A 14,504-nucleotide genomic window follows, 5' to 3' on the forward strand; every position below is an offset into this window, starting at 1 on the left:
TTCAGAGCCCTCCACGCAAGTGCCTTCCTCACTTTAAGGTCTTGCTCGGACGAGTTGACCCACGAGCCCAGGTACTTGAAATCACTGACTTCCTTTAGAGCAGAGCCTAATACTGCTATCAATTTAATAGTCCAGAACACCAAACCCCTGCTCGTTTCCCTAGCTGCCGCCAAGAAAACTATCCTCTTAAACTGGAAGACAAGAAAAAACGTGAATACTGGGCAATGGTTGGGCCTTCTCTCAAATTACATATCACAGGAAACAATCTCAACCGTGGATCACATAGAAGTCTCACAATTTAATAGCATCTGGGAATTGCTTGTGGATAATCTAGGCTCCTAATCACATAAGATTGACCTGTGAGCCATCCCCCTCCTCACCCCCTACTTTACTTACTCCCCTCTCTGCCCCCCCCCTTCCCTTGTCATGTGTATTCGTTGTTATCCTTCATTGTCCTGAAATGTCAAAATTGTTCTTATTTTACTACACTTTTTATTTTACACTGTAAATAGTTAAAACGTATAATGTATAATGAATAATAAAGTTGTCCCCTGAAGAGGGGGGGGGGGGGATAGAGTGCCCTAATCCCCCCTCCCCCCAAAAAACATAGGTCTGGTAATAATAATAATAACTTTATTTGTATAGCACTTTTCATACAGAGGTTGCAGTTCAAAGTGCTTCACAACAGTAAAAAATACAGGCATCTTTACAAAGTACAGTTCTAAGTTACCTTATAGAACAACAGAGCAGTGTGTCGCTCACAACAACAGAGCATCACTCTAACATCATAGAACCGACATATGAATTTCATTGGAAGTGTATGAAAGTAGGTAGGGTAAGAATATAGCAAGGTATGGTAAATTACAGTGTTTCACATTAGGATCTAGCATCCCAATAGGCTCTCTGTTTACAGTTTGATTCAGTAATACAAATAATAAAAATAGTTTAAAATGATTCAGTTTAAAAATAGTCATCAGTAAGAAGTAAAAAGTGTGATAAAATAGTTCTCTTAAAATTACAGTGCATACAGTAGGAGGTAGTGAGATGAAATTAGCATAGAACCGACACATGAATTTGATAGGCAGTGTATAAAAGTAGGCAGGGTAAGAATAGTGCAGGTTCTGGTTAGGAGCGAGGGAAAATGGATGGATTATCCAATGGGGGGTCCGGGAGGGGGGGGTACGAGCTGGAGCATATGTGTGTAGGTTTTTAGATAACAGGTATTAAGGGTATATCCTATAAATGACAATTAACTAAAATGTGATTTCATTGGAGGTGCACTGTCAACTAATGCTTGTATATCTTATCGTGTGTTGTCATGTTTGTTTATGCGTTTGTTTAAAAAATAATAAAAAAAATCAAATACAAAGAATAGTGCAGGTAAGTACAATTTGTGTCAGGATATCCCTGATGTTTCTATAATAATATTTCCCCTTGCCACTAGGTGGTAGCAGATATCTATCTTCAAATATTTGCCTGCATTACCCCACAGTAAAATGCCTGAGCAAAGAGATAGGTTTTAAGCTGTCTTTTAAATATGTCTAGCGAGTTGGCTTCTCTGATGTTTTGGGGTAGTTTGTTCCACAGTTTTGGGGCATAGTTGATAAAGGCTGCATTACCGATCCTCTTTTGACTGTTCCTGGGAGCCTCTAGTAGTCCAGCAGCTGATGTTCGCAGTGTTCTTGCTGGTGTGTAATTTATTAGAGTGTTGGCGATGTAGCTAGGTCCCTGTCCAGTTAGAGCTTTGTATGTAAGAAGAAAGACATTAAAGTAAATTCTAAATGTTACAGGAAGCCAGTGTAAAGCAGCTAAGACTGGACTAATGTGTTCTCTCCTTTTGGTTCTAGTTAGCAGTCGGGCTGCAGAGTTTTGGATTAGCTGAAGCCTCTCTGTGGTTTTCTTAGGGAGACCTGTGAAAAGTGCATTACAGTAGTCTAACCGGCTAGATATGAATGCATGAATTAGCTTCTCAGCATCGTTCCAAATAATAAATGGTCGTACTTTTGCTATATTTCTGAGATGGAAGAACGATGTTTTTGTCACTTTGCTAATATGAGAATTGAAGTTCAGTTCTGAATCTATGATAACCCAGAGACTAGTGACCTCAGATTTGATCCAAGGGGTTAGTCCTCCCAGGTTCTTTATTAATGTTTCTTTTTTAGTTTTGGGGCCGATAATTAGAATTTCAGTTTTGTTCTCGTTTAGTTTCAGGAAGTTCTTACTCATCCATTTATTTATTGCCAGTAAGCAGTCTGTAATGGAGCTAATCGCTGTATCATTTGGTTCAGCAGATATGTACAGTTGTGTATCATCCGCATAGCTATGGAAATCTACATTATGTTCTCTGATGATATCACCCAGCGGTAACATGTAAAGGGAGAAGAGTAAAGGACCTAAGCAACTCCCTTGTGCAACTCCATAGTTGTTGTCGTATATATCAGACATGTGATCTCCTAGTTTAACATAGAATTTCCTCCCTCTGATGTATGTTTTAAACCAGCCTAGCACATGTTCTGAGAAACCGACATGGTTTTCAAGACGATCGATTAGAATATCGTGATCGATTGTATCAAATGCTGCACTGAGATCTAGCAGGATAAGGATGGAGATCTTATTCTCGTCAGAGTTTAGCCTGAGGTCACTGATTATTTTGGTGAGGGCAGTTTCAGTGCTATGATATTTTCTGAATCCCGACTGAAATTCTTCTAAGATGTTGTTTTCTTCAAGAAAGGAATTTATTTGAACTGAAACTATCTTTTCAAGAACTTAACTAATGAATGGTAGGTTGGATATTGGACGATAGTTTGCCATTACATTACTATCCAAGTTAGGTTTTTTTTAGTAATGGCTTTACAACTGCTGTTTTAAAGGCATCTGGGAAAATACCAGTTCTAAGGGAAGTGTTTATGATATCTAGCACAGGGCTTGAAACACTATTAAACACCCGTTTGAAGAAAGCTGTAGGTATAGGGTCAATGTCTGAGGTGGAGGAGTTACATTCTGAGACAGTTTTGCAGAGTACATCTAATGTGATGCATGTGAATCTTCTCATGGTTACATTGCACGGTTTGCTGCAATCAGCTTTATTTCCATCATGAGTAATGCTGGCCCTGATCAAGGTTATTTTGTTGTTAAAGAATAGTGCAAGTTCTTCACACTTAACCGTTGATGACTGAGGAGGTGTAGGGGCAGTGTTGAGTAGTACATTAATAGTGGAAAAAAGGATTCTGGAGTTTCCAGCGTTTTCTGTAATGATTTTAGAGAAGTAGTCTTTCCTTGCTAAGCGGATGGTTTTATTATAAGCAGTTAAAGCATCTTTGTATATATCACAGCATATGGTGGTTTTTGTTTTTCTCCATTTTCACTCCACTGCACGACATTTCCTTTTTTCTTTGTTGACCGTATTATAGTTCAACCAGGGCGAGGCTCTGGTTTTCTTCTTTTTCGTTTTTAGTGGGGCGACAGAATTTAATACAGATGACAGTGCATTATTGAGATTTTCTACCATTTCATTTAGAGAGCTGTCATGATTGTGTGGTTCATGTAGTCTGATAAGATCAATGAACTTTGATTCAGCCTTGTCGTTTAGGAGCCTCTTTTGAACTATGATTTCTTTTTTTGTTTTAGTAAGGGTTATTTGAGTATCAAAAAATATACAGTGATGGTCGGAGAGAGGTAATTCAGTTATTGTCGAACTCTTTAGGAGAAAAGAGAGCCAAATGTATTTTATTGACTCAAAATTACATATATTATTTATCCAAAACAAATGGTACAATTTAAATGTCCCCTAAATGATCAAATGTACTCCTTGCAACTATTTTCAAGGTAAACCAGAAATTAAATGAACTTTAAGGGTAAAAAGAGAATAATTTACATCAGGCATCTATGTGGGCAGCATGGGAGGGCTTGACTGGTTTACCACCTGGCATATATGGGGGCAGCCCAGAGGACTTGCATTAAAACCCCAGCTCATTCAGTCCATGATTCAGTCAGTCATTGAGTCAGCTCATTGTGCTCAATGAGTTAAGCTGCAATCAAACCAGGAACGTGATGACCCAATGGTCAAAGAAGTCAGAGTTATATCCTTCCTTTATCACGTTGCCTGAGCCCTTCAAGTGGGGAAAATAAGAACAAACTTGACAGTTATAAACCAAGCGTCCAGCTGAATCTGCCCCGAAGAGTGTTGCCCGGAAGAGGAGCGCCACGGAGGGAGGGAAAGGTCCAACAGGCCCCCTGCCAGTGTCGGAAAAACCTTGGACAGCTCTAAGAAAGGAGGATGGATTCAGCTGTGCTGGAATCCCTAAAGGGAAAGCGTGCGGTCGCGCAGACTGCCTTCAGTAAGAGGACCTACAGGATGGCTCTTACGATTCACCTGCTCAAGGAGAGGAATCTCATTGATGAGCTAAATGGCCTTGTTGTGGACTTTGGTAGGGTCAGCGACACAGGGACTGAATACGTCGATGCTCTCGAAGTGGAGGCAGAAGAAAACGACGATCCCAAGGTGATAGAGGAAGCCGAGAGCATAAAAGCGAAAACAACAAAGTGCTCAACCCGATATGAAGAAATGCTTACACTCACTGAAGAAGCACTATGGTCCAGATTCGCTGAAGATGATATCAAATTGGATGCCGAGAAAGCGGAAAAGAAGTGGGCTGAAGTAGAAGCGCTGGATTTGAAGGAGTTACTAGCGGAGGACTTTGATGTGCAGAGGGAGAGCCTGGGCGAGAAGATCCACAGGTTCGGGCAGAAAATAGCTGCTTGGGAAGGTCTTGTCTCCAGCACCAAGACAAAGGAGCTTAAAAAGCAAGAGACTTACAGAGTGACTGGGAGCGGAAATGGCGGCGGACGAACCTAAAGTCACGAAAGGGCTTTGCTTTGAGCCAGCATGAGGAGGAGGAAGAGGAAGAGGAGAGGGTAAAGGCTGAAGTGCCAGCCAATCCATATCTGCCTGGATCCAGTAAAGATGATCAACCTCTCTCTCTGTGAGCCTCCCGGTGTCAAGCAGGAAATCGCTGCAGGTCATGTAGACCTGCTCGGTCCATCGGGGCCACTTCCAAGAAGTTCTGGAGCCAGTATCCAGTCTCTGGCTGGGACCAGCGCTGCACCAAATGTCGCAGGCACACCGCTAGGGTACCCAAATGCTCCACAAGGCGTCCTTCCTTATATGCAACCCAGAGTCCAGTTTCCACTCGAGAGAGCACGCCTCCCCACATTTTCTGGGGACATGGTCGATTATTACCGGTGGAAGGCGGTGGGGGTTGGATACAAACCCGAAACAGACGAGCTCTGTGTTCTGACATCGATAAACTTCTCAAAGAAGCGAGGGAAGATGAGAACAGGGCTGGATCTACGGGAGGAGATCAGGAGCAGCACACTTAACCCTCTCACCCGGCGCATGCTGTTAAGCCAAATTGCTGGTTTCTATGATCCCATCGGCCTTGCCTCACCTGAATCAGACTGGCCCATGAAGACCGCCAGCAAGATTCTGTTGCTGATCAAATCAAAGGACTCCAGAGGAAAGCATTCTCTGCAGCGGTCACCAGAGACCAGTCCAAACAGCTGTCAGGCCAGAGCGACGCGAAGTTGTGCGGAATTGTCACCTGGACCAGACGAGCAGTGGAAACCTGGCTTGGTGGCAACGGCCAGGCTCCCGGAACAGCAAAGTGGGAGGCAGGCCCAATCTGCAAAAGAAAGAGCAGCAGACGGTCCAAGACGGTGTTAAGTTCCGTGACACAACCCTGGATCGCTTGGTGGTTCAGAAGGAGGAGAGCACAGGACTCCTACTCTGCGGAGGAAGAGTCCAGTGCTGGACTGAGGACGGAGCAGCTGTGCCGCTAGTCCCATCTCAGTCATGGCTGGCCACCCTACTGGTCAGAGAAGCGCATGAAGAAAATCATGAAGGTGTCGCATCCACTCTGCTACGCACAAGGAGGAAAGCTTGGATTATGCAGGGACGAAGAGTAGTCAAGAAAGTATTGAATGACTGCCTTACCTGTCGAAAGCGAAAGGCCAAGATGTGCCAACACGTGATGGCCGACCTCCCTCATGAGCGCACTCAAAGAGCCAACCCATTTGAGTACACAACTCTGGACCCGTTTGGCCCCTTTGAAGTGAGGGACGCTGTGAAGAAGCGGACGAAGCAGAAGGTCTGGGGCATTGTCTACTGTTGCATGGCCTCGAGAGCTGTTCACGCAGATCTCACTGATGACCTATCTTCAGAAAGCTTCATCCAAGCGTACTCCCGCTTTGTGGCACTGAGGGGGCATCCGAAGAAACTATGGTCAGATAGAGGAACCAACTTCATTGGCGCCAAGCCAGCTCTGCATGAACTGTACAAACACTTGGCCTGCCTTGAGACTGCATCCATGGAAGACATGGCGGCCAAGAATGGGACCGAATGGGAGTGGAAGTTCCACCCTGCAGATGCTCCCCATCGGAATGGGGCAGCGGAGGCTGCAGTGAAGCTTTTGAAAAGAGCGCTCACCAACCTCAGAGACGCAACAGAGGCGCTCACGGTAGAACTTCAAACCCTGGTCTACCAGGCAGCCAACCTGACAAATCAACGCCCTATTGATGCTAGGGCCCAAAGCCAAGAGGATGTAGTCGAGTATTTAACGCCTAACTCCCTCATCCTGGGTCGTGCCTCCGTTGTAGGTGATACAAGTGGACTCGACCTGTGCACCCATCCCTGGCGCCGACTGAGAGCGATTCAAATCGGGGTGGACAGATTCTGGGCAAAATGGAGTGAGCTAGCTGGCCCAAATCTGTTTGTCCGCAACAAATGGCATCGGACAGAGCGGAACGTCAAGGTCGGGGATCTTGTCTGGATCGCCGACCAGAACGCGCTGAGAGGCCAGTTCCGTCTGGGAAGAATCTTGTCAGTATACCCAGACAGAAAAGGGATCGTCAGGGACGCTGATATCAAGACGTGTGCCGGCCTCGTCATCTCCCCTGCAGGTGGACAGAAGAAGAGGAGCTCTCCACTGCCCACGACCGTCATCAGGAGAGACGTAAGAAGATTGGTGGTCCTCCTTCCCGTGGAGGACCAAACTCATCTGCCCGAGCCGCCCTGATGCAGTTCCCTGCCCACACCCCTCACCCAGTTCATCGCCCAAGCCCCTGGGTCTGGTCACCATCCCTAACCCCCCCCCCTCTCGGCTGATTGGTGGACGCCATGCGCTACCACCACACTCCACACATACATGAAGACTAAGAGCATTCATACCCCATGCCCCATCGATCTTGGCACCACACACCTGCCAAGAGACGTAGCTGACTTTGGACTATGCTTGCTCGTCTACACACACTCGTCATACAAGAAGACTAAGTGCATTCATACCTCATTCCCACATCGATCTTGGCACCACACACACCGGCCAAGAGACGTAGCTGACTTCGTCTATACACACTTGTCAAAAGAAATAAGAAAAAGACATTAAAAAAAAAAAAGAGAAAGAAAAAAAAAACATGGTGTCGTTAGGAGGGGTCAATCTCTGATGTGAAGTAAGTTTCTGATCAAGCCAAGCGATCAGGAACTTAAGTGGGAGGTGTCGAACTTTTTAGGAGAAAAGAGAGCCAAATGTATTTTATTGACTCAAAATTACATATATTATTTATCCAAAACAAATGGTACAATTTAAATGTCCCCTAAATTATCAAATGTACTCCTTGCAACTATTTTCAAGGTAAACCAGAAATTAAATGAACTTTAAGGGTAAAAAGAGAATAATTTACATCAGGCATCTATGTGGGCAGCATGGGAGGGCTTGACTGGTTTACCATCTGGCATATATGGGGGCAGCCCAGAGGACTTGCATTAAAACCCCAGCTCATTCAGTCCATGATTCAGTCAGTCATTGAGTCAGCTCATTGTGCTCAATGAGTTAAGCTGCAATCAAACCAGGAACGTGATGACCCAATGGTCAAAGAAGTCACAGTTATATCCTTCCTTTATCACGTTGCCTGAGCCCTTCAAGTGGGGAAAATAAGAACAAACTTGACAGTTATTGAGAAATGTTTTATGCTTAGCCCAGTTGTTGTTATAACTAAGTCTAATGTATTCCCAAGCCTGTGAGTTGCATTTGTTATATGCTGTGTTAGGTCAAAGCTATCCAGAAAGAAAGCTGTTCTTATTCTTATTAAAATGGATGTTCAAGTCTCCATTTAGGATCACCTTATCATATCCGGTACGGGGTGGGTCTCATTCCCGAACGAAGTTACGACAAAAAAATTTGTCTTAGCCAGATTTCGGCCCATTTAAGACATTAGGGCTGGGAGTGGGAGTCCCCAAATTTTGCTGAGGAGCACTCTTAAATCTGCTCTCAGCCACGATCAAATCTCATGATTGATTGACTAATTTAAAATTTCATTATAACTTGACAGACTGTGTTCTCATAGTGATTCCTTCACGTAAACGCTACAGGCCTCCTTGGAATTAATTACTTAATCATAATTAAAATAAATATGACAATATTTGTACGATAAGAAATTACGCATTTGATGTCGGAAAAATAAATAATATGGATTCATCTGATCACAGGGCAGCTGCTTAACCATATCTGAAACAGCTATTTTGGACAAATGTATAATTCCTTTAATTACTCAGATATTCAAACACAATTATGCAATTATTGTGAAATGATTGAAAATAATAATTATTTAATGCCTTCTGTGGAATTTGTATTTCTTATTTGTTACACATCTGTTTTAATGATTAATTATATACATTTGAAAGAATGCAGGTCAACATACAATGTATCCCATTTATTGGTATACAATGGGACAGACCTTTGTTTGATTGATTGAAAACTTTATTAACAGATTGCAGAATGGGTACAGTACAGTACAGCTCAATTACATAAGGGGATGCAGACCAGAGAAAGAATTTCGTCTTGTTTACATCAGGGTCCCCCATTTTCAATTCATCATAACATATATGACACACACGACACAGATAGACAGTACTGCTACATCTATACATTTATGACATACCAGATTTGCAAATACAGTACTGTTTGTGGTACAAAAAGAGTCCATAAAAGAGAGTACATTTGACGTAGAAACTGTTGGAGGAGGTTGGGTAGGAGGGGTGGGTGGCGGATAGACTTACACTGTAAAGAAAAACTGTACATTTGAATATTGACAAAACCATACTTGGTCATTTACTGTACATTGGAGGGGGTTGATATAGCTATAAACCTGCATTCCTTCGAATATATCATTAATCAATTGAACTTATATTGAAATACACTATATAGTCTATACACCAACACTGAAATGACAGTGGATAAATAAATAAGAACTAAAGCTAATCGGTGGAAATAAACTGCATTAATATTCCATAACAAGTCTTGTGTGCGCCTATGAATGAACAGTAGCCTATAGGCTTAATTATAGAATAATAAGCCATACTGCGTTCATTCATTACGCCCGCCGTAGGCTATATATATATTATATTTCATTCATTCATTCATTCATTCATTCATATACAGTACTGCGCGCGTGTGTGTGTGCGCGCGCGCGCGCTGCGGCAGGTGTACCGCGAGCTGTATATGATGCCAATACATTAATCTAATGTAGTTTTGATGGCGCGCAAGCGTGATTACGAAACCTAGCCGCATTTCTCGGAGACGCTCTCTGATTGGCACTGACTGACGCTAGGTTTCGTAATCACGCAGCTCGCAAGACTCGCAAAGCACTTCCGCCATTCCATTTGCACACAGCTGCGTCACTAGTTGCCTTATAAGGAGCTCTGGAGGCTGTGTTTTGTATGCAAATGACCTGAACGGGAACGCGCTTTCGAGTTTAAGACAGAATGCCATTCTCCAAGCAGATATCAGATCATATAATTTGTGCGACCTTTTCAGCCACTTAAGACATATTACCAGCACGTTCAGGACTCAGTGAACTTGTCATTGATTATGTCTCAGTGGTTCCAAGATAAGTCTTCCAGAATATATCTTTGAAACATTTTCGGGAATGAGACCCAGTGAAATCAGTTCAGAGAGCTCCTGTATAAATATTGGTGAGTGTCTAGGCGGGCGGTATATTGTGACGATAATGGTTGATTCTGTTTTGAGCTCAATGGCAAGATATTCCATCGACATGAACTCGCCTAGTTCTGTGATTCTAAACAAGAGTTTTGAGGAGAAAATTGCTGCAACCCCCCCCTGGGTATTTGAAGAAAATTATAGTCTGGTGGACAAGCCTCCATCATTATTGATGTAGCTGTGTCATTATGGTACCGACGTGTGTTCTGGTGTGTTCAGGTACCGACGTGTGTTCTGGTGTGTTCAGGTACAGACGTGTGTTCTGGTGTGTTCAGGTACAGACGTGTGTTCTGGTGTGTTCTGGTGTGTTCAGGTACCGACGTGTGTTCTGGTGTGTTCAGGTACCGACGTGTGTTCTGGTGTGTTCAGGTGTGTTCGGGTACCGACGTGTGTTCTGGTGTGTTCAGGTGTGTTCAGGTACCGACGTGTGTTCTGGTGTGCTCTGGTGTGTTCAGGTACCGACGTGTGTTCTGGTGTGTTCAGGTACCGACGTTGGTTCTGGTGTGTTCAGGTGTGTTCAGGTACCGACGTGTGTTCTGGTGTGCTCTGGTGTGTTCAGGTACCGACGTGTGTTGTGGTGTGTTCTGGTGTGTTCAGGTACCGACGTGTGTTCTGGTGTGTTCAGGTGTGTTCAGGTACCGACGTGTGTTCTGGTGTGTTAAGGTCTGGTAGTGACGTGTGGTCTGGTCTGGGTTTTAATCCTGATTTTACGGACGATGAGCCAGTCGCTCTGATTGGTTGTGACTTTTATCCTCAGACAGGAAGCGAGCGAAGCGTTCTTCTTCTCCACTTCCTGCGTCTTAAACATCCCTATCTCCATCTTCCCCAACGTAGAGAACCGTCGACAGGTTTTCTCTCCCGTCTCCGTGGCGACGGGGTCACTGCCCAGTTCCACCACCGCCGAACCCAACAGGTCCTTGCCCTCCGAGCCCGTCTCCACGGTAACCCCGGTGACCAGCGCCGGCTCCCTGAACACCACGGTCAGGTGGTTCCCCGCCTGCGGCGCCCGGCCCCAGAAGAAGCCGGTGCCGGAGGCCCAGGCCAGCGGCGGGACGTGTTCCTTGTAGACGGACATGTCGGAGTACACGTCGGCCGGGGGGTTGGAGTAGACGTCCTCCTCGAAGTCCTTGTCGCGCAGCTTGTTGACGGTCCCCCGGAACGAGGAGAAGGTCCCCATGTGCTGGAACAGGGACGGCCGCAGCAAGATGGCCTCCTTCTGCGTCAGCAACAGGCGGAAGTGCGCCAGCAGCCAATCGCAGGGCATCTCCTGGTAGAAGAGGAAGAGGAAGCGTGCGAGGAGCGGGAGGTGGACGGACCGGTACAGTTTCCCGATGTACCCCAGATTGGAGAACTCCAGCGTTGCCCAGGTGACCGACTTGGCTTCCTGTTCCTGGACACGCCTCCTGATGGTGGACAGGAAGCCCTGCGCGGAGGCGACGTCGTCCTCCAGCTGCAGGTAGAAGCTTCCGGAGCCGACGCTGCAGTGCATCAGGAAGGAGTAGTCCACGTTCTGCTTGGAGCGGAAGGACACGCGGTCAGCCGAATCGTTGTAGTTCCTCTTCAGTCCTGGAGGGGGGGGGGGGGGAGAGAGCGAGCGATAGAGAGAGAGAGAGAGAGAGAGAGGTATCTAATGTTACAGCTGGTTAGCTGGTTAGGTATCTAATGTCACAGCTAGTTAGGTATCTAATGTTACAGCTGGTTAGCTGGCCAGGTATCTAATGTCACAGCTAGTTAGGTATCTAATGTTACAGCTGGTTAGCTGGCCAGGTATCTAATGGTACAGCTGGTTAGGTATCTAATTTCACAGCTAGTTAGCTGGCCAGGTATCTAATGGTACAGCTGGTTAGGTATCTCATTTCACAGCTAGTTAGCTGGCCAGGTATCTAATGGTACAGCTGGTTAGGTATCTAATGGTACAGCTGGTTAGCTGTAGCACCATAACCATCCCCTTCTTCCACCCCTGACCAGTTTGCATCCCTGGACATGGTACCTGTGAGAGGTGGGTAGTACTGCTGGGGAACATGGATGACCAGAAGCTGCCCTTGCTCCAGCTCCGGGGCGAACTCGGTCCTGATCTCCCCCACCGTGGCCTCCCTCCACTGGGCATCGAAGTCGGCCAGCAGCAGGACGACCACCATGGAGGAGCGCTCCTCTGGGGACGAGTGTGAGAAGAGGGATCGCAGGCTGGAGAGGAGGTAGCTGCCCTTCTTCCTCCTCACTGACGCCATGCCCACAGTCAGGAACTCTGGGGGGAGGATGCCACATTACAGCTTGTACATTAGCATAGGAAAGGGTTAACGTGCAGTTTATAGGCTGGAGGTGGCGGCGAGCCTACCAAGCTCCTTCAAGCCTACCTACCGAGCTCCTTCAAGCCTACCTACCGAGCTCCTTCAAGCCTACCTACCGAGCTCCTTCAAGCCTACCTACCGAGCTCCTTCAAGCCTACCTACCGAGCTCCTTCAAGCCTACCTACTGAGCTCCTTCAAGCCTACCTACCGAGCTCCTTCAAGCCTACCTACCGAGCTCCTTCAAGCCTACCTACCGAGCTCCTTCAAGCCTACCTACCGAGCTCCTTCAAGCCTACCTACCGAGCTCCTTCAAGCCTACCTACTGAGCTCCTTCAAGCCTAAAACCAACCTCACCCCTGCCCACTTTGACAACCTAGGATGGCTTAGAGTAGACGACGAGAGTACAGCAACTTGCAATGGGCCTGGTCTACAAGATACACTACACCACTAAGATACCCATGTACATGTCAAAATACTTCCCAAAGGTCAGTGAATACCACGACCACAACACCAGAGGGAGCTCCACAAATCATGTTCAACCCAGATTCGGCACAAACAAGGGACTAAACACGTTTCGCAATTATGCCACAAGAATGTGGAACGCCCTACCCAAAGCTGTAAAAGAATGTGAATCCCTACCCTCCTTCAAAAAACGCTCTCAAAGAGCACCTACGGGTGGCTGTAATTAGAAACTGGCCCCGGTAAATGTCAAAATTGTATTGAGCCGTACTGTATTATTGTACCCATTCTGCAATCTGTTAATAAAGTTTTCAATCAATCAAGCGTTGTATAGCCTTCTTGAAGATGCTATAAATCTCATGGTGTTGATGAATGATCCAGGAAAGTACCTGTCGTATATTCTAAGTACATATACTAGGTTAATTACAGTGTACACAGGTTTGCTAAATGGATAGAAGAAGAACAGAATGTGGAATGGTTTCCCCTTTATGACTCCTAGCTAGAGGGGAATAACTTTTGTAGTCAGGACAACCAAACTAGGATTCAACTCATTATTTATTGCCAGAGGCCCAAAAGGTGGAAAGAGCAGGTTTTACATACAGGGATTATTATCATTTCATCCAGCATGATGAATAAATGGTTGTAGATGCTTTCACATTCTAACAAGTCCACACACACACACATTCACATGGTTATTCAATGAAAGGGAATGTACGGAGCAATACATGTTCGACCCTGGTCCAGTGCAATGACCTTACACAACAACAGTGGTTATAATCATGGTTTTACTTACGTATTGCAAAGTACACTCTCAGGCGGCAGCGGTGGAGGCTCAGACCTGGGGGGTGACTGGCCTAATCTGATTTAACACCGTTTTCTCTTTTTTATACTAGACATGACATCACGGGTTTAGACTGCTCCAGCCAATCAGAGTTACATCCAAATATGGAGTTGTCTTGATTCTAGTTCCTGTTTATCTGATGCAACTGTCGTCAGTTTCCCACAGTATTTGAGATGACACAGCTTTTCAAATCAATTATACCATAATCCTAAATATTTTAAATGTTCCACCACTTCTACAGAGTGACCGTTTATTGTAACTGGTTGGCTTGGGGGGCCAATGATGTCATTCCCGGGGGCAGCCATGTTTCATTCTGGATCATCTACAGAAACATGGGCCGATGATGAGGCTCAGGTGCAGAGGGGTGTACTGTGTGCACACCTGTCGTCAAGTCACCCCCCCCAAACACCACAGATCTGGGGTCAGTGACCAGGAAAACATGTCTTCGAGAGCCAACCGACAGGAACTGACTCTAGACTCCGTACTCCCACTTTGAGAACACAGAACCCTGTTTACACTTCTAGTCGACTAGTTGTGTGTGTGTGTGTGTGCGTCACTCACTCTGCTGTGTAGTTGGCCTCCCCGCCAGCAGGTGGCAGGACACGTTGAGGGGCAGGAAGTGGCCCTGATCTACCCAGGATGTGCGCTGCATGAGCTGCTGAGGAGACTGCGAGTGCCATGACAACTTTATGACATCCTTTATCGAGCTCCTTGGCACCTTTATCGAGTCCTTTGTCTCCGCAAGGCCCTGTTAAAACACACACACGCACACAATTACCACCTCGTCAGAGTCCCCTTGGTCCAAGCCACGTCCAACTTTAAAATCCAGTGTGTGACTCTCCACCAAACCTGCACGGACTATAACAT

General features: G+C 45.7%; 1 protein-coding gene across 1 annotated transcript in view; it reads right to left on the minus strand.

The window, feature by feature from the left end:
- The window catches only part of LOC311243479 (uncharacterized protein), a gene marked incomplete at its 5' end in the record, with an annotated part of 64,542 nt that overhangs the window by 7,160 nt on the left and 42,878 nt on the right, over window positions 1–14,504 (minus strand). The window contains 2 exons of the mRNA XM_084332714.1: window positions 12,040–12,294; window positions 14,199–14,304. Of these exons, the coding sequence (XP_084188840.1) occupies window positions 12,040–12,294; window positions 14,199–14,304 (361 nt within the window). The remainder of the gene's footprint in view (window positions 1–12,039; window positions 12,295–14,198; window positions 14,305–14,504) is intronic.

The sequence above is a fragment of the Notolepis coatsorum genome, assembly GCF_963971535.1.
Source record: "Notolepis coatsorum genome assembly, chromosome: 17".
Lineage (NCBI taxonomy): Eukaryota > Metazoa > Chordata > Actinopteri > Aulopiformes > Paralepididae > Notolepis > Notolepis coatsorum.